The sequence below is a fragment of the Ptychodera flava genome, chromosome 19 (assembly GCF_041260155.1).
Source record: "Ptychodera flava strain L36383 chromosome 19, AS_Pfla_20210202, whole genome shotgun sequence".
In the NCBI taxonomy this organism is placed as follows: domain Eukaryota; kingdom Metazoa; phylum Hemichordata; class Enteropneusta; family Ptychoderidae; genus Ptychodera; species Ptychodera flava.
Window position 1 is genome coordinate 12,298,837 of NC_091946.1, and position 21,948 is coordinate 12,320,784.

Genomic DNA, 21,948 nt, shown 5'->3' on the forward strand with positions numbered 1-21,948 from the left:
CAGCTTTGTTATTTGGTATACAGGTCCCTAGGGGTAACCCAACTTAGACTTGTTCAAATTGTGATGAAATATGCAAATCTGTATTTTTAAGGAATTTTTTTGTCATTTTTGGTCAAAATTTGACTTACATTGTATGTAATTCTTGTACTGTATAAACCCTATCAATTCACCAGAAAAAAATAATTAATATGATTTTAAATAATTGAATTAATTAGGAAATCATCAAAGCCAAAATAATTTTGGTGTAGAATTATCAGAAAGTTCAACTTTTTTGACAGTTCATAGTGAAATGCTTACCATCTTGGAGGATTAAAAACTTTGACCTATTCTGAACCGTCATTTATTGTGCCCTGTATGTTATCTAAAAGAAATTGCTCAAAATAGTCAATAGAGATAGAGATAGAGATAGAGATAGAGAAAGTTCTAATTTCCATTTATGGTTGACTTGGTAAGGATAAAATAAAATTACTTTTTGAGGAAAAAAATAGAGTGGTCAATTAAAAGAGTGGTCAAAGTGATAGGGTTTTTATGGTAAAGCTGGGCTGTATAAAGATTCCTCATGTGCTATTTATAGCAATTATGCAATCTGTGTAAACAGTGCAATGAAAGTGTAACATGATTCCTTATAATGCTTTTGATGACCTTGAACTTCTTAAGTTTCAAACCTTTGTCTCTTCAGTGTGCTTTCTCTGAGTATGTACAGTCTCAACTTATTAAACAGAACTCAAGTTACAATGTTAATCAAAGATATCCACCTTCTTCATCAATACATGTGTCACAAAGGTTATTCTCTACATAACTCAACAGAGCTCTGTCAACTGTTGAGTTGCTTGTTCTTTCAAAACCGCTGGTCAGACAGCTTTAATATTTAGTTTACTTGTCCGTAGGATGACCTTAGTGAGATAATTTCATACAGTAAGGAAATACTTAATTTTGTATCCATGTCTATAGTAGCTTCAGGGACTTTGGCCCTATGTTTTTGAAAATGTGGTGACCCCCCCTTTCCTACCTGTGAAAAAGTGATGACCCCCCCTTCTTGGATTCCAAAATTATGATGACCCCCCCTGGATTTTGCCGGGCCCCCCCCCGGCCGTAAAAACTGAACGTTCACTTAGCTGTGGGTCCATAGCTGTGGTGTTTACAACTTTTACAGTCCAGTGCTAAATATTTTAAAATTGTACTAAAGAAATGAATAGCCCAATATTTATCGGTACTTTTAGTTGGAAAAGGTCACCATCCCCGTGTTAACATACGGAAAAAAATTCAATTTAACAAAAATAAGGATTTGGAACTTTATTTACTCCATAATATTCAAAATGAGCCCCCAGAATCCAAACATCTGTCTTGAGGTACACTCTGAGTCTACCTACCATTCAGACTGCAAAACTACATATTATCACAAATGTCTTACCATTTCACGGATATACTATTGATAATCACATCAACATTATCTGCATTCAAGTGTCCACAATTATCTATTCAGCGGACAATAGACATACCTTACCATAACGTTGTACTTGTTTTTGTCGCAGAAAACGTGCATTTTGTCACTCTTCTCCCTCAAATACTTTGAAGAACAAGTCATTGGCACAAATTACCGGCAGTTCCGACAAAACAGGCGAGAGGAGTTTGCGGCTGCGTAATAAGGCCGAATGGGATCCACGCGTACTGGAGAACGATAACCCCGTATCGCGTCCACTCCACTGAAACATTTTTCACGCAGACGATCACAAATGTACTCGAAAAATGGCGTAACTCCATACTTGAAACAAGAGTAAGTATGGCAGATAACTCGATTACACATTTCATGAGATTTCTCATGATCACTCGTAATTTGTGAAACTGGAAAGGCGATCACTGTGCATCATACTGCCGATTTAATTCACCGTAATTGTATACACACAAGTCAAAGTCCATAGCGGAAATTCCGCCAAGGAGTTGACATCATTAAGCCAAATTTACGTACTTTGTAACCTGTATCACAGTCTGCAGACGAAACACTACCCCGAAAAGTTATTGTGTGAAATTATTAACTTACAATCGCTCTCGTTTAAAATGGTTGGCAGAATTACAATAAGACAATTGCCATGATTGGACAGATTTTACAGATCAGAAATACAAGGAAAGTGCCACGAATGGCCTTTAGATCTGATGAGTGACTGGTTACAGGGCATGCAAATAGTGTCTTTTACAGGCTAGTGTATTTCTTGGAGAGGCAAATAATTTATACTTTGAGCTTTTTTAATTTTTTAGTTTTTAGTTTCTTTCCAGTCTTGTAGATGTCTTTTTTCACGAAAACCAATGTATTAATTTTTATCAAAATACTTTTTACCCGTTGTAAACGTCTGTAATATACTCTTTTGCAGGACAAAGAGAGTGGTCAGATTAAGATTTTGCCACGTAGGTTCCTTATATAGTCCTAATAACGTTAGCTTTCATCGGACCCATTTCACCCCATTTTGCACTTTGACCTCTATCTTGCTACCATCCAGGCCTAGGTCAGCTTGCAATGACATTTTAATATTCTGATATTAACCCTTTGACCGCAAGAGTCAATTTTTGTCACCTTTATAAAATCTGTCCCAGTGTTTATCAATTATCACTCCAACATATTATGCTTGTAAGACCTCATGTATTATACTATTTTTACTTTGGTTGATAGCAATGAAAATTTACGTAACTTGTTTTGGAAATATTTATGGTCAATAACTATAGCATCACACAAACGCGTAACATCCCTAAAGTGATGATCAACCGTATGTAGATATATATCACTCGTTTATGCTGGGAAAGTGTGAAACAGGTTTGAGTCATCTGCAAACAAGCAGAAGTTAAAATAATTGGAAGAATTCGGTAAACCGTTTTAACATTGATCAGGAACAGAGTCGGTCCAAGTATTGAGCCCTGCGGGACATCGCAAAGCACCGTATTTCAAACGTTCTACACATCTGAAAATACTTAATTGTGATTTATTATTCAGATAGTCTGTAAACCAGAGAAGCGGGCCCCCCTGACACCATCCCTATAGGAAAAAATTGCGAGAATTAACCAGATTGATTCACACCAGTGAACAACAAGTCTGGCTGATTCTCACCAATGAATGGTGAGTCTGGTTGATTCTCACCCTAAAAATTACCATTCTCACCGAGCTTGCTTGGTGAGAATTTCCGTTCTCACCGGTGAGAATCTATTACCTCACCAAGGAGTACATTTCTCACTGCTCACCGGTGAGAACTTTTGAATTCTAACCGGTAGCAATGAGAATGACAAGAGATTCTCACCAATTGCGAGAAAGAGTCACTTTCTCGCTCCGGTCTCGCAATTTTTTCCCCATAGTGCATGACGTTTGAGTTTTGATAAGAGTATATGATCTATGGTGTCAAATGCCTTCGTAAATAAGGCAATATAAATTCCAGTTGTTGATTTTCTTTGATCACGTTGCTGATTGAACTTATTCATGAGGTCTGTGAGGTATGACTTAACACTCCATTTGTCACAAAAGCCATGTTGGTGCCTAAGCAGCACGCTATACCTCTCTTTAGCTGCAATAATTGTGGCCCTGGTGCGAGGCTGGGCCGTGCGGCTTGGGCTTCTGTCGTGCGACTGGCGCCATGCCCCAACTAGGGTATAGGGCCAGCCACACAACAGAAGCCTAACCACACGGCCCAGCCCCTTCAGGGCTACAAATTATTGCAGCTATACCTCTCTAAGAGTTTCATGACCTATTTATTTACAACCTTCTCCAGAATTTTACTTCTTAGGGACAAAACAGGATGGGGCGATAGTTTCAAGATGCATCTCTAGGGCCTTTTATGAACATTGCAACCATTTTAGCAATATTAAATGCATCGGGAAACGGGCGATTTTGAAATGACAGATTGAGGATATCACAAAGGGCCTTTGTAATCCTAACAGTAGGAATAGCTAGTGATTTTGCAGGCAGATTATCACAACCACATGCCTTCCTCAAGACCCATTAATAAACCACTCTCTTCCTATTCACTTGTTTTTTGATGCAGGAAGAAAGCGTAGTTTGAAGGCTCAGGTGAATAATCTGTAAATATAGTAAATATAGATTTATGTAGATATATATAGCCTATTTAGATATGCTACACGCTGATCTAATTTATCAAACCACTGTTGAGGTGGTGGCGGGGGCTGTGTACTTTTAATAAACATAATCATAAACTGCTGTCTATCTCTCATCAAAATTCTGAAAATGTATGAATATAGATATATAGGTACATTAATTTAGATATGCTACACGCTGATGTAATTTATCAAACCACTGTTGAGGTGGGGTGAGGCCGTGTACCTTAACAAAATCATAAACTTCTATCATGATATTTGTCTGATGGGATTTGTGATAACAGGAAACGCTAGATGACGCCTAACAGACACAACATAACAGCATTAATGCCCTTTCGCTGTAGAACTTTCACAATTGATCTTTGACTCTGGACAAAACCGCAGCATTTACCTTTTAGTTTGAATACTCTACCATGGGACCCTTTGCATACTGCAGACTGTCAACCCCGACAAGGTGCCATGAACATTCATAAAATATTCTACATCTTACTCTGACAGTAATCTCCAAGCAGGTTGCACTATCGGTACGTACTATTCTGATGACATTTTTTTCATTGATCACAATCAGCGAAAATAATCTTGGAAATGCCAATTTCCAAAACCAAGGCAACTTTGTTACTTTTTGCAACGAAAAAGACAGGTAAAGTGGATGAAACTTCCAGGCTGAGTTAGTAGTACGCTATGTGCGCGATTGTCTATGTCCGATTATTGTTACAATTGAAAGCAACCGTAAACGGCATTCGACGCATGGACACAACAAATATCATTCTCTCACATTTAAACTTTAGGAAGTAGTTTTCCGTTAAGATCGTCATTAACCACTATACAGTCTCTTTTCGCTTAATTAATTGTTGACAGCATGATATTTTGATTGAAGCTTCTGTCGTTAATAATAATCTTTTTGTGTCGATCATTTCATCGTAGTTTCCATAACATTCATCTGTATCGCTGTCAAACATAGTCCATGCGCCTGTTACTATTCATACCAACATTCTTACCGTCACACTCATCATCACTGTCGTCGTCTTCAACGTTACTAAAAGTATCATTATCTTCTTATCAATGACATACTCAAAGGTCAACAGCATTAAGCGCATACAGACTGCTGTCATGCGATTTTTGTAGGCTTTTGTTTCTTATACATATACACTCCCCAATTACACAAGCGCTTCCCGACTTTGATGGCATTGTACAAATCCTTCTCTATCGACGACTCACACAAATTGTATCCCAGGTACACGCGCCATTTATTGCTTTATAATTATTGTCAATTTATTTCTAACGATGTCACCATGGTAAAAAGCACCCAACCATTAAACTCAATGGTAAAATGTTCGTGTGCTTTAAGCAAGTGTTAATTCTTGCCAATAGTTCGCGAAAATCCAAGGTATAAACATAGAGCTGTTGCCGTAAAGGGGTGTGTGGTTTACGACGATGATACTTCGATATGTGAGTGAATGTAGATACACTACAGATAGGTATAATCTTGGGAAAATATCGTCACACAACATATACCTTTGACAACCCTCCATTATGAAATCAAATTATTGACCCAAATTAAAAGAATATTAAACAGTTACTGTAAAGTGTAAACATTTGTTCGCTGATTGGTGCAGTTTATATAGATCAAGATAGAATGTAATTGCAGCGGATTTATTATGTTTTGACCGTTTTAACGTCTGCAAGGACACGACACGATGGTTTACCTAAAATGGGTATGACATTTTGTATCTGTGACATCAAGGCGTAAAAAACAAGGTTCTTATTGTTTATATGCTAACATCGGCTGTATTGCATGGGTGCATATAGCTGCCGCAACCCTTCATATGGACCTTATCCGGGGACCAGTGTCCACGTTAAGGTAGAAGGCACCTCGGGGACAGACGTTCGGATTCTCAAACTTTTACAATTCTCTTCTGATATACCACATGTAGGGGTTCATTTCAAAGCTCTTGGTGAAAGAAAACTTTTCACCGGCTTAGTTTTTCGAAATTCAAAAATTTTGATTTTTCTCCATAGAGTTAACACCGGGATGGCGGCCATTTTGAATTTCTAATATCTGTAAATTTTGGGTAATTTGTTTCTCTAGTACCAAAATTTGCACGGTGACCCCCAATTTTTATTCTTGATTTTGAAAGAGAATGATTAAAAGATTCCTTGAGGAAAGTTAGAGAAAAAGTTTAAGTCTTTTACTTTCGAGGTGCATATTACCTTAAGCCTGGACTCGAAATAAGGATTAAAGGGATACAGTCGTCGTAACTGCGCTCAAAGGTTGTATGGGACCCACACGACCCATGGCAACAATGTATCCAAGACACAATGGTGATTGATGAAAGTTAAAACATGTCTGTCATAATCTATCATCGTATAATTTAAATGTTGCAGCTATGATGATGAGGTGCATCTTGATATCGTGCACGAAATACATTGTTTGTAAACAAGAAAATCGCACAGGCGCAGTTCCGACGACTATATCCCTTTAAGTGTGCATAAGGTCTTTTGAACAATTTCACCGTCGGAATGTTTCCACATGATTCGACATCCTGTGTTTGTTAAGCGTTCGGTGAATAACGAAACTTTTCCCGATCAATAACTTTTCCTTTTGAACCATGTTGTTGGTCATATTAATTGGACAACCGTGAGATTCGGATCGAGGTCACTTCTCAACAATGTCGAGTTTTTTCAAGGTGAAATGCACCCCGCGGACAGATTTTCGGACTACCAACATTTTACAATCCTTTTCTGATCCACGACCTGTAGGGGTCCATTTTAAAGCTCTTGGAGTGAGAACAATTTTCACCGCCCTAGCTTTTCGAAATCGAAAAACGTTATTTTCCCCATAGAGTTAACAAAGGAATGGCATTGAATTTCAAATATCAGTACATGTTAGGTAATTAGTTCTCTAGTGCCAAAATTTGAACGATGACCCCTGATTTTTATTCGCGATGTGGTAAGAGAGTGTTTGAAAGTTCGATTGTGGAAGTCCTTCACTTTAGAGGCGCTTTCTACCTAAACATCATAGCCACAGAGAATAGGTGAAGAGAATATAGTGTATAGTTGACAGGCATCAATGTTTGTCAAAGCTGAACAAGAGCAAATAAACTATAATACAGTGAGATAAATAGAATAGGCAAATAAAACGAAATAAATGCAAACAACAGGAATGAGCCCGAAAAATGAAATTTCGATATTGGGTACCACGATTTAAAGTTGGAAACCGTCGACAGAGGCAGTCATTTCCATTCCTCTGTTGACAGTTTCGTGAAAAATGTTACGATATGTGAAGATCTGATGTATCCATTCCTCACAATTAAAGTGCACCCAGCTGTGCTATCTAGGTCATAGTTCAAGATATTAAAAGTTAATTCAAGTGAGAAACCTACATGTGCTGGAAACTGGGTTTCGTGTGAAAATAGATCATTTTAGCCATAGTCAATTAAGAAAAGATAGTTTTCTATTTATTGTTTTGCTGCTGAAAAGAACAAATGCAATAAAACCAAATTAAAATGATAAGCATGTCCTGCACATTGTAAATATAAAATAAAATTATGAGAAACCTCACACATGTTAAAATGATAAAAAGCTATTTTTCATGCTTTCAGCAATCGGTAAACTTTGTTTATCTGATGTGGGCTACATGAGGCATGTGCAAGCATTTGTGAATCCATAGCTCCAACGATATGTATCACCACATCTCTTTGCACACGACACTTGCGGATATAATGCTTATAACAGACTCTTCTGTCGCGGTCGGCATCATATTGGAACTTGGAACGTAAAAAGCGCAGTCCCGATCGTCAAAGATGAATGTACTGATTTTGTTGGGTTTGGTTGGAATTGCTCTGGGTAAGATAAAAACTTGTATGATACTTTTGAACAGTAGGTAGCTACTATTCAAAAATCTTTTCAGATAAGCCTTCAAATTTTAGTAAAACTCAAAATGAAACTAGCAGCTGTGTAAATCAGTCTAGCAAATCTTCAGGGCCCGAAGCTGTGTTGCCACCTTTTCGGCCTCTTTTTAGCTTCGCTGGTTTTCCGTCGCCCGTCCATCGTCCGTCAACAATTGCCTTCTCTGAAACCGCATGTCCGATTGCTTGAAATTCGATATGCAGTTCACGTGGGGTGACCTCAGTTAGGTTGCTAAAATTGAGGTGAAATATGCAAATTTTTTTATGGCAGTTTTTGTTTTTTTTGTCAGAAAATTATTTCGACAAATCGCTTGTCTGACAGTTCTGATATTTGGTACACAGGTTCATAGATATGATCGAAATGTGATATTAAATATGATGAAATGAACAAGTTTTTATTTTTGGGGCAATTTTTGCAATTTTTTGTAACAAAAAAATGTTTCTCAAAAACTACTCGTATCATAGTTCTAATATTTGGTACACAGGTTCATACATATGATCGAAATATGATATTAAAATTATGACGAAATCTATAATTTTGTATTTTTGGGGCAATTTTTGCGATTTTGGGTCAAAAATCTTGTTTCTCAAAAACTACTCGTATTATAGCTTTGTTATTTGGTATACAGGTTTCTATTAGTTATCCTAATATGATATATTAAAATTATGGTGAAATATGCATTTAATTTGTTGGGCAATTTGTGCCCTTTTTGGGCAAAAAATTTGTTTCTCAAAAACTGCTCGTCTCATAGCTTTGCTGGACATGTTCTCAGGGATGATCTTAATGTGATATGTTCAAATTATGATGAAATCTTCAATTGTGTATTTTTTCAGCTATTTTTGACATTTTTAGTCAGGCTATCCTGAAATGAGCTATCAAAGATTTCCATCTTCTTCATCAACACGTGTCAAAAATAGTTATGTCACAAAATGGTTACACTGCGGTAGCCGTATCAGCCGTCAGGTCGCTTGTTTATTAATAAAATGCTTTGTTCCGTGCCCAAAATTGTGTAGAAAGGCTTCGGGTTAAACCATCGATACGATATGTATTCTGTGTACTGTACCATGCCATTGTTGACAAATGAATTTTGGACAAGAAAGAATTCACATCAACCGTTGCCGACCACAACATCGATCATTGCACATACTACGTCGTGTTTGTACATGTACATACGACGCTGTTCAGGTGTTTATTCTGTCCTTCAGGTGTTTATTTCAAACTTTTTAGAAAGAAACAGCAAATAACCACGTTTCCTAAAAAAACTATCAAAACTTAGTTGTAGTTGTGCCTATAAAATTGCCAGATTTCGTCGGTTTGTATGACAACTCTTTCGTCTCGTTTGTTTCTCTGAGGTGCGCACAATAAATTTTAGACAATTTGGTAGATCATCGACGTGATCACTCCAGAATCGACAGAAACAATTACCTTAACTAGGGCTGTACAGATGAAAACTGATAGTGTTATCAATGGGAACTTCTCACAGATGTGCTGTATTTCCAGTTTACAATATAGCCTCGTTCAAAGGCTTGTTAAGGTAGAACGCGCCCCAGAGAAAGGTATTCGAACTGTCAAATTTCTACAATTCTCTTCTGATTTACCACTGGTGGGGCTCATCAAAGCTCCTGGAGAAAGAAAAAAATTTCTCTTTACCCATAGAGTTAACACAGGGATGGCGGCCATTTAAAATTTGAAATATCGTAAAATGTTGAGAAATTTGTTTCGCTAGTTCCAAACTTGGCACGGTGACCCCTGATTTTTATTGTCGATTTGGTAAAGAATGGTTGAAAGTTTTATTGAGGAAAGTTTGAGCAAAAGTTTAGATCTTTCACTTTTGAGGCGCATACTACCTTAAGAGAATTTTAGACTAGCAAATGAGAGCGGTGCCAAGTCTCCGCAGACTAGTACTGTTACATGTACGTTCGTTTCCTGTGGTAGATCGATGAAAGTGATTCATAAATGGAGCGAAATTACCAGAATATAATCTGCTCATAAGATCTTATTTTTTCTCTTTTATAAGCAATCTAGGAAAATGGGGGGGGGGGGCTACTCGTAATATTTTCTTACATATTAGTTGTGCCGCCTATAAGTTGATTATAAGGGTACCTAGGAATATTCCGAACACATAATCCATTCTTAGGGATTTTCTCGACCAATTAGAAGGAATTTTTGTCGTAATTCTACAGCATGTGACAGTTTTCCTGAAGTATGGGGACATTTCATTTGTTACTAATCCATATTTTAGATATTTCTGATGAACAGTGATAAGTGTTTGGGGAAGAGTGACTCATTCGGGCACGCGGCACATACCCGCACATCTTACTACAGGAGTATATGGGGGTCCGTTCTGGTCAAATTTATGTTTTATTAATTTTAGTATGTTAGAATTAATTTTATGTAAACTGGAATTAATTTACTAGCACCTCGAATTAATTGCATGTTTCTTTTAATTAATTTTTATATGCTTTAATTAATTTTGTGTAGTCATGCCGAATTAATTTTTATGTGTTCCAATTAATTATTTCTGCTTATCTTTGCTGTAATTAATTTTATGTAGTCTAGAATTAATTTTGCTAACATTTCAAATTATTTATATGTTTTTTATGTGCCGGAATTAATTTTATGTAGTCTAGATTTAATATATTAATTCCTTCAATTAATTTTGGGTTCAAAATGTTTTCACGTGCTGCAATTAATTTAATGTGTGCTAGAATTAATTTCTACTAGTGTCTTGAATTAATTTTGTTTTCGGTCGAATTAATTATGTGTGTTCGCTCGAATTAATTATGTGTTTGAGCGAATTAATTATATGTGTTCGCTCGAATTAATTATATGTGTTTGCTCGAATTAATTATATGTGTTTGCTCGAATTATTTTCGGCCGATCCCACAGTCCTTTGCGCACGCTTTCTTAAATCAATATGGCGGCTCCCGACCGGAGCACAGGCGTATGGAATGTTTCCTAGATCGTCGTCGGATGGGAAGTGACTAACACTGCACTGTGAGGCCGAAGGCCGAACCTCGGTACTGTATAAGAATACAGTACCGAGGTTCGGCCTTCGGCCTCACAGTGCAGTGTTAGTCACTTCCCATCCGACGTATAAGAATACAGTACCGAGGTTCGGCCTTCGGCCTCACAGTGCAGTGTTAGTCACTTCCCATCCGACGACGATCTAGGAAACATTCCGTACGCCTGTGGACCGGAGTGATACTATTCAGGCGCTCGAACCATGATATGTGAAAATGGAAATCAATAAACTGATTACAAAAACTTTTGTAGTGTCTCCTGTCTGAGGGATCGTGTATGTGATTGCCCATAGAGCGAAGTCCGACCAATTTTGTGTTTACGTCAGACGCGAACGTTTACCCTTTCTATCGGGCTTTGCCAATCATCTTATAGGCCTACTGTAGTGTAGTGCAGTGTACACTGTATTAAGCGTACAAAAGTTTTTGTGATCAGTTTATTGATTTCCATTTTCACAGATCTGATCACGGTGCGAGCGCCTGAATAATACCACTCCGGTCGGGAGCCGCCATATTGATTTAAGAAAGCGTGCGCAAAGGACTGTGGGATCGGCCGAAAATAATTCGAGCAAACACATATAATTAATTCGAGCAAACACATATAATTAATTCGAGCGAACACACATAATTAATTCGCTCAAACACATAATTAATTCGAGCGAACACACATAATTATTTCGACCGAACACAAAATTAATTCAAGACACTAGTAGAAATTAATTCTAGCACACATTAAATTAATTGCAGCATGTGAAAACATTTTGAACCCAAAATTAATTGAAGGAATTAATATATTAAATCTAGACTACATAAAATTAATTCCGGCACATAAAAAACACATAAATAATTTGAAATGTTTGCAAAATTAATTCTCGACTACATAAAATTAATTACAGCAAAGATAAGCAGAAATAATTAATTGGAACACATAAAAATTAATTCGGCATGACTACACAAAATTAATTAAAGCATATAACAATTAATTAAAAGAAACATACAATTAATTCGAGGTGCTAGTAAATTAATTCCAGTCTACATAAAATTAATTCTAACATACTAAAATTAATAAAACATAATTTTGACCAGAACGGGCCCCCATAATAGTACCCCGTCCCCGGCAATTTTCTCACTGTGTATTATGAAAGTTATGTAAGGACAATTTTCTTGCTCGTTTACAGGTCAGATAGAACCCTACCAAGAGCAGCCTTGTTCTGGCAATGGTGGCATATGTGTCGCCACATCCTGTTGTCCTTACAGCAATTACATCAGCGGCCAATGTCCGACGCAGTCAGGTGACATCAGGTGCTGCTACAGCACGCCAACATGCCGTAAGTGAAACTAATTATTTATCTTTATAAACCATATAGACTGTGGGGAGTTTAGTCCCTGCCAGACCAGCTCTATCACGTGATCCGGTGGAAACGACTGAAACTATTTCGAGTCTTTCAGCAAAACCCTTGTTCGTCGATCATAGAAAGGCAGTGTCCTATGACTGACAATAATGATCACGTCTTCGCCGTTACAAATTCAAAGACAGCCATGCAGTTATTTTGTTCAACATTTTTGTATCCAGAGCTACTAAGGGAGCGTTCAGTTTTTACGGCCTGGGGGGGGGCGGCAAAATCTTGTCGCCGGTGTTCAAAAAAATATAGACCCCCCGTGCATTTTTGTGAAAAAAAGATGACCCCCCCTTTGTCAGACGAAAAAAATTGATGACCCCCCCCCCCCTTGAAAAATAACCAAAACCCATATGTCAAATTTACCCGCATGGTTTGGATTTGAACTCCGGTACGCGGCGCACTTTATTCGATGCCAGTGCACAAACTTCTCAGCCACATCCATTGAAACGTCTGTTAATTAGGACGACTGTAAGGCAATTTTTAACTTCATTTCCATAGACAACTCATGTCCATGGACATTGTATAAAGTAAACTTTATTGGAGTGGTTCGCCAAAGGCAGCCCTCCGGTTAAGAGGGTCATGGGCCATTACGTAAAGTCAACTTTATTCTAGTGGGGCACCAAAGGTGGCACGCCAGTAGAGAGGGTCGATCATGGCTATTGCATAAAGTAGACTTTACTGGACAGGGCCGCTGAAGGCGTGCGGCCATTACCAATATTCAGTGCGTGATCCCAGGGGTCCCCCAAAAATGTTTCTAATACAAGCCGCGTCTTCAATTGGGAATTTTACGGTAAGATTGCTGTGGGGTATTACATAAAGTCAATTTATTGTAGTGGGCCGCCGCAGGCGGCCCGCCGGTAAAGAGGGTCAATCATGGCCATTGCATGAAGTAAACCTAATTGGAGTGGGCCGCCAAAGGCGTCTGCCCATTAAGAGGGTCATGGGTAATACATAATGTATATTTATTGTAGTGGGCCGCCGAAGGCGGCCCGCCGGTAAAGAGGGTCGATCATGGCCATGGCATAAAGTGAACTTTATTGTTGGTATTATGTTTTTGAAAATGTGGTGACCCCCCCTTTCCTACCAGTGAAAAAGCAATGACCCCCCCTTTGCGGATTCCAAAATTATGATGACCCCCCCCTGGATTTTGCCGGCCCCCCCCGGCCGTAAAAACTGAACGGTACCTAATTGGTAAACGGGACTACTTCATGTGATCTGTGACTCTCACACTAAAAACATTATGTTTTCTTTTATCGGTAGAAGTCATGAAAGGTTACAGTACCTGTGATAAAGTTAAAACAGCACAGTTCTGGAGTAATTGTTGTTATTTTAATCCGTTCAGGGAGACTCGTTATGGTGACTTTAATAAAAAATTCTAGCGTTTTAAAACGAAAACGATCCATAATCTCTCTCTCTCTCTCTCTCTCTCTCTCTCTCTCTCTCTCTCTCTCTCTCAGCTTACAACGAATCACCATGCCAGGACAATGGTGGCGTTTGTCATTATGACTATTGCTGCCCCTACGGGAATTACATCAGCGGACAATGTCCCAGCCAAGCGTCAAACGTCAGATGTTGTTACAGCACCCCAGACTGTACGTAAGGCAAACGATACTTAATAATTCAATGATTTAAGTTATTATGCAGTGAGATTGGGGGGGGGGGGGGCAGGGAGAGACAATTGGACTCTAAATATTTGTACATTACCGTTCTGCTGCTTGTATGCTTGTGTTGACCCCTTTGCAGAGCGAGTTCTTTCACCATATTGCATTTGTTTTTATGAAAACGGCGTTTTCCCTCCTTCCCTCTGAGGAAGCTCTCAGCAATTAAGATGGAGGGAGGGGGGGGGTGAAGAGGGTCATTTAGGAATATGCCCTTTTGGGAACGTCCTATTTATCAAACTTAGCCCTGGAATTTAACATATACCACTAGTCTTTTCTATTTAATAGACATGCAGCATTAGACACTGGTTGTCATGCAGCATTAGACACTGGTTACCATGAAGCTTTAGACACTGGTTGTCATGCAGCATTAGACGCTGGTTGCCATGCAGCATTTGACACTGGTTGCCATGCAGCATTAGACACTGGTTGCCATGCAGCGTTAGACACTGGTTGCCATGCAGCATTAGACACTGGTTGCCATGCAGCATTAGACACTAGTTGCCATGCAGCTTTTGACAATAGTTGCCATGCAGCATTAGACACTGGTTGCCATGCAGCATTAGACACTGGTTGCCATGCAGCTTTAGACACTGGTTGCCATGCAGCATTTGACACTGGTTGCCATGCAGCATTAGACACTGGTTGCCATGCAGCATTAGACACTGGTTGCCATGCAGCCTTTGACAATAGTTGCCATGCAGCATTTGACACTGGTTGCCATGCAGCATTACCCTAGACACTGGTTGCCATGCAGCATTAGACACTGGTTGCCATGCAGCATTAGACACTAGTTGCCATGCAGCATTTGACAATAGTTGCCATGCAGCATTAGACACTAGTTGCCATGCAGGATTAGACACTGGTTGTTATGCAGCTTTTGACGCTGGTTGCCTTATAGCATTTGACAATAGTTGCCATGCAGCATTAGACACTGGTTGCCATGCATTATTAGACACTGGTTGCCATGCAGCATTAGACTCTGGTTGTCATGCAGCATTTGACACTAGTTGCCATGCATTTGACACTGGTTGCCATGCAGCTTTGACACTGGTTGCCGTGCAGCATTAGACACTGGTTGTCATGCAGCATTAGACACTGGTTGCCGTGCAGCATTAGACACTGGTTGCTATGCAGCATTAGACACTGGTTGCCATGCAGCATTTGACACTAGTTGCCATGCAGCATTTGACACTGGTTGCCATGCAGCTTTTGACGCTGGTTGCCTTATAGCATTTGACAATAGTTGCCATGCAGCATTAGACACTGGTTGCCATGCATTATTAGACACTGGTTGCCATGCAGCATTAGACACTGGTTGCCGTGCAGCATTAGACACTGGTTGCCATGCAGCATTAGACACTGGTTGCCATGCAGCTTTGACACTGGTTGCCGTGCAGCATTAGACACTGGTTGTCATGCAGCATTAGACACTGGTTGCCGTGCAGCATTAGACACTAGTTGCCATGCAGCTTTTGACACTGGTTGCCATGAAGCATTAGATACTGGTTGTCATGCAGCATTAGAAACTAGTTGCCATGCATCATGCAGCATTAGACACTGGTTGCCATGCAGCATTAGACACTAGTTGCCGTGCAGCATTAGACACTGGTTGCCATGCAGCATTAGACACTGGTTGCCATGCAGCATTAGACACTAGTTGCCATGCAGCTTTTGACACTGGTTGCCATGCAGCATTAGACACTGGTTGCCATGCAGCATTAGACACTGGTTGCCATGCAGCATTAGACACTGGTTGCCGTGCAGCATTAGACACTGGTTGCCATGCAGCATTAGACACTGGTTGCCATGCAGCATTAGACACTGGTTGCCATGCAGCATTAGACACTGGTTGCCGTGCAGCATTAGACACTGGTTGCCATGCAGCATTAGACACTGGTTGCCGTGCAGCATTAGACACTGGTTGCCATGCAGCATTAGACACTGGTTGCCATGCAGCATTAGACACTGGTTGCCGTGCAGCATTAGACACTGGTTGCCATGCAGCATTACACACTTGTTGTCATGAAGCATTACACCCCGAGAATAGAGAGAGACTTCTTGTATCCATGTTGCTGTTTTGAAAGTATTTGTGATAAATGAATAATATACATTGGAAGTAGTTATTTTCAGACGATTTATAATTCCATTTATATATGATCAAAAGACAGACAGCAAATGAATATCAAAAATGTTAAGGATCACAAGTCATCAAATCTAAAAAGTACTTTACACAGCTGTACTTGGTAACTTGCAACTTCTCTGGATATACTAATATAATAACGTTTTGATGTCTTACGCTATTGGATTTTGCTTTGTTTTTTGTCACAATGCAAAGTTCCAGAAACGGTTTTACGTGAATACATGTTTGACAAATAGCTGGCTAAGTACGTAGATAGATAGATGCATAGTTTGGGAGATCGAGGAATAGATGATCGATCGATAGATAAATACATACATACATACATACATACATACATACATACATACATACATATAACGATTGGAACTAATTCGGGATAATTGGATTTTCAAATTTTGCAAATTTCTTAAAGTGTCAGGTGCCATATAGCTGAACGTTGCAATATTGCAAATTGCTCATAAATACAAGTGTGTAATATAAAAAGAAAAGCAGATGAAATTACATCGCTTCACCACCAATTATCCCAAAATAGTTCCAATCGTGTTATACATACGTACATACATACATACATACATACATACATACATACATACATACATACATACCCGACGTCTTAGCACATACTCATGCTCCAGCTTGTGCTCGCAGCTCGTAGTATTAAACACCTTTCGAATACGAAAGCATTGCGCATCTTCCTTCCCTTTTTCTTCACAGGTGGCGGGGGAGGCAGCTGCGGATCGACAGCTCAAAATCTGGCATGTCAAATTTTAAACCACGGTTCTGTCTACTTGCTCACAACCAATCCATCTGGAGTCAATGATGGTGCTGACTCTTACAATAATATCAAGGACACTTGTAATGGCAACCAGGCCAAGAGATCAAAGTGAGTAGTCTGACAACAGCGCCCCCATTTCAACCTTGCTGCCTGGCCATCACTGAGTCAATTTTCCTCACTGAGATCATGAGAACTGACACTTTGGATAGAGCCTGATCGTTAGACCTCTGCCTTACCAGCATTGGTGTATAGAAAATCAAAATTTAAGGTTTTTTGGTTGTTTGTATGTGTTGTTTCAATGTTGCCGTTGATGCGAGAAATGAAGACATCACAAGCTTATTATTGGCCTTCCCCGGTTTCGAAACAGCAAAACATGTAGCCTTAGTTTCAGACTCTTTAAGTTGTTGTGAGTAGACACAATCCACCAATCAACTAAAAACTTCCGAGCCGCTGCATGTTAGCCACTTTTTCCCACTCAGGTGAGAATCATTGCGTTCTGTAAACTATGTATGGCTGTGTAAAACCCTGTGTAAGCTAGAGTGACCGCATTCCATTCAACAACATTCATTTTGATGCGGTTTGCTGTCTGATTTGCAGTTATTGTTGCTCTTCTGGCTGTTCACCTGGTGGCTATACCTGCCTCAAGACCAGCGTTTTGCAGTACATCTTGGACGTTCTGAACAGTAACTCGGCAACTCCAAGCAACAAACTGCAGGTACTAAAGTGAATCTCGTCACCTGAAATAGTTCTTTTCAACGTCACTGTAATTTTTCTAAGTTTCACTAATCACCCCTGTATCTGTTGAACCCCCTCTGTTTATTGTAAAATTTGATCCCTTCCATAATCGTTTTGTAAAATTACCCCGATTTCTTTCCCCCTCCCTTCTGAATAAAAAAGGGGCTATCTGAGAGAGAAACTGTTTGCGGACACCTTATCACAGAACTGTATTGCTTGGTGCTCATTTTAACATTTTTTTCATTAATCTATGTCCACAGGTCAATTCTATCGCCGGAGCCTGCCACTCATCAAATTCCTGGCACTACCAAGGAACGGCTGTCGACTTCCAAGTTAAGAGTGGTAGCGACTACAGAACATGGATGAACATGTGCTCATCAAGTGGTGCCCGTGAAAACCTCGGTCCTGGAGATGCGGGTCACAGCAGTCACACTCACTGTGCTTTCAGTAGTTAATGGTGGTGCAAAAGACACTCATTTGGTCTACCACACGATTTTAAGAAAAAAGTGAAGAATTCAGCCAATGAATTTGCAGTGTTTACAATCTGATTTTATGTTGCTGTTTCATTATCGGCGAGAAGATAGCTCATACAGAAAATGAAATAAACTGACCCAAAATACATGTATGTGCATGCATTCATTAGCTTTCTCAAGAAACTTCAGGTAATTGTTAGTACAAAGATACAGGGTTGGATCCTGCGCATGCGCAGGTCATAATCACAAATACAATGGATTAATAAAAAAATAAGTAATATAATAAATGAAAGAAGGAGCGAACGATCAAATAGATGAATTGATAGATGGAAGAATAATAAAGAATAGTGAATAAATATCTAAATAAATAGCGTTTATTTTGCGTTATTCTGATCTACAACTGTCCAGCAACTTTTAAAAATCGATGCCTGCAAAAACTAGGAAAAATCTTTACTTTGATCTTACCTGAATTTGGGGAAAGCAATGGAAAAGACCGAGACAATGACTATGGCTGATGATGGCTTACCTATGTCAACAGAGTTTCCAGAGAATGCTATGTATAGTGCTATGGGTGTTGCTGGTGAGGGTCAGCTGTAGAACAAGTGTACCCATTTTAAATTCATCCGGGGAGTTGTGTCTTTGAAACGCATGTTGGCATACACAGCCGTTTTATTATGCTGTTTCCCGTGCCCTGTCATTGTTTTAAAAAAATCAAGATAATGATACACAGGACATGATGAGGCTGATACACAGGATATGACAGTAACTTTGAGAAGGCGACTCTACCTTGACCGTGACAAACTGCTCGGAATGAAAGAATGGTGTACTTGTGAACTTTGGACAGGTACTGAACGATTACAATTTGATCTTGAGCTCGATTAAGTTTGGAAGTGACACCTCTGATTTTCATCACATGAGATCGCATGAGCAATTTCATTGTAATACCAATAACGTACAACTCTGTGAAAGGTCCGTTACAGCATGGCTTATGTTATCTCCCGGGGTTATTGCCAAATCCTTTATAATTTTATCATTCCATTTGCATTTTCCCCCGCGTCCATAACTTTGGCGTGAAATTGCATGTTGGTATACTAGAATGTAAAAATCCCTAGATACAAGTGGACAATTTTGGCAGAGAGAGAACGAGGGAGTTCAATAAAAAAGACCTCCTTTAGTACAAAATCTCCTGTACCCTTGAAAACGTTATGAAACTCGGCGACAAATTTTACATCTTGCAATATCGCAATATTGCAGTATCACCCGTAGACTTGGTTCAAGTCGGTGAATTTCTGAAAAATCTTTTGTAATAGTTTCTCTTGTGTTTCTCCTATTTCATACAAACCTATTTGGAAGTTGGCAGTCCAGGCCAGGTTTTCCTTGCGAGTAATTGAATGTGTTACCTTTGAGTCTGCGCAGTCGTGAGTTAGTTTCCGCCGGGAGAAACTCCCCTGTATAGCGTTCACCCCAGTCACGCGTTTCAAATGAAAACAGAACACAAATCATTGCGTTCACCCGACTCAAACATTTACAAATCACAGACATGAACCAAGTCTATATCCTCCGATGTATTTCAATTGAAGCATTCCCCATGTCGGTCGTATTCACTTTTTCTTCGATCCTGTGCGCAAAACTAAATCGTTCCCTTTCCGCGTCTAGCTGTTTGTAAAAGTGGAAAACACAGTAGCAGAGAAAGGTGATTAATACTAAATATCCGTAGATTTTTATGAAACATTTTTCCATCATCATGCCCTCTGTTACGGGCGAGAATTAAGGTAATAAATTTCGTCAAGAAAACTTTAAATCACGCTCTTTCGTGATTAAGAATGAATATAGTGGGTAACAGTACAAAGTATGATACGAGGATAAGAAATTGCCGAATTCATAGAGCTTTGAAATTCCAAAATGGCCGCTATCCCTTTATATACGTGTACTCTGTGTGGAAAAATGAAATTTTCGACTTTCACAAAAACAAAAGCTCTTTAAATAAGTAAACTTTCACCGTCTTAGTTTTATGAAAATCAAAAATTTAATTTTTGCCATAGAGTAAAAAATGGTTGGTAATTTGATTTTCAAATGTAATTTGTTTCTTTTGCATCAAAATAACAACTAATTTTTGTTCTTTCTTTTACGCACAGAGTGGATCAGAATTTCATTTAGGACAAGGCGTGCGGGCAAAACGCTTAAAGGGAAGCGGTCGTCAGAACTGCGCATGGCAGTGCTACTCTCTTGTGACTAACAATGTATTTCAGGCACTACATATAGATGCATCGTGTCAACATAGCTGCAGCATTTAAATTTTACGATGTACATTATGACAGACATGTTTTAACTTTCATCAATCGCCAACGTACCTTGGATACAGTGTTCACATCGATCGTAAGGGTCCCTAGCGACTTTAGAGCGCAGTTCCTACGACTGTCTCCCTTTAAGTGCGTCAATTTCAAGACATTCACTATGCCTCAAACAAAAATTTGAATTAGGTGTACAGCCAGTGAAAATACTACGACATTCAATAATTGTGTTCGACTTTCGTATGGGCACTAAAAAATGCAAGCTTCACGTGTGTCGGTCATCGTATTCATTTGATCATGAAAGTTTACAACAACGATGTGTGCCAAAAGTTCAAAATGTCCAGTGTTTATTTTCAGTGATTGCAAAGCTATGATAACATAAAAAATGAATTTTACCCATCGACTGTCGCACTCTGCCCAGCACATATCAAAATCTCTGAATACTTCACCTCCGTTCGCGGGAATGAACGAAGTGAGTAAGTGCAACCACGTTTCATGCAGCTTTGTAGTGGTTTTCCTGCAGCAAAAATAAAACAAAGTGCTGGGCAAATGTTGAGAAAGTAATCATCAATGCCGTATATTAAGAGAACATCGTGTTGAAAGAATTCGTATTTATTGTCGCCAAAGATTGATTTTTTCACCGGACCATATCAGAAAGTGGATCACCACAAATGCGTAGCAGTACTGACAAAGTGACATTCCATGTGCAAATACAACCCCACCCAACCCATTGTGGCCACGATGGTCGCAATGTGATTTATATGGCTTTCATTGTTTTCATCAGTGAAAGGTGCCCTTGAAGACAATTATCTGTGGGAGCATGCTCAGTAAACCTCGATAAATTCTAACCATGGTTTACCAGCCATAACATCAAAAACAGCAGAATCATGGTAAATGTTGGAATGACGAGAAGTAGGACATTTTAATGAACACTGTGAAAAAATCCTGCGTCACATTTAATATATGGTCAACGGAAAGATGGAGTGCAACACACCATGCACAGACCTCTTCCTGTTTTGGAAGACTAATCGCGGACACCCCCGTAACACTGGCACTTAAGGCTGGCAAAGTGACAGCAGAATTTAGCCCCACGTGATTTCGAGATCTCCTGTGACTAGCTCTGCATGACAGGGCTGTATGTTGCAGCTACACCTCTCTGTATGGAAGCGTAGCCGATAACATCCAGCCTTGCAATGCAGAGCTATCTTCAACTTGTCACGTGTGTTAAGACCTCTAAGTGGTCCCCCGACTTCAAAGTGGTTCCCATCCTAAATGTCCGGTAAGATAGGGGGTCAAACTCAAGTCTGACGACACCGACCGCCCCTCCTCTTTATATTAAATATGACCGAAACATTTATTATGGACACGCGCAGAAAAAAATAAAAAAGGTTTTGTGCAGTGCTACGTGCAGATGTTCGATACTACATTTTTATGACGCGCGCATAAATATTGTGA

The 21,948-nt window shown here is 39.3% G+C and overlaps 1 protein-coding gene across 1 annotated transcript; it reads left to right on the top strand.

Annotated features, from left to right (window-relative positions):
- The first annotated feature begins 7,800 nt into the window (after window positions 1–7,800).
- Window positions 7,801–18,350, top strand: LOC139118596 (uncharacterized). The gene is made up of 6 exons (XM_070682001.1): window positions 7,801–7,935; window positions 12,197–12,346; window positions 13,876–14,010; window positions 16,934–17,102; window positions 17,592–17,709; window positions 17,990–18,350. Exons 1-6 carry the CDS (start codon window positions 7,893–7,895, stop codon window positions 18,182–18,184), a joined length of 810 nt encoding a protein of 269 aa, XP_070538102.1. The 5' UTR covers window positions 7,801–7,892; the 3' UTR covers window positions 18,185–18,350.
- Window positions 18,351–21,948: the final 3,598 nt, after the last annotated feature.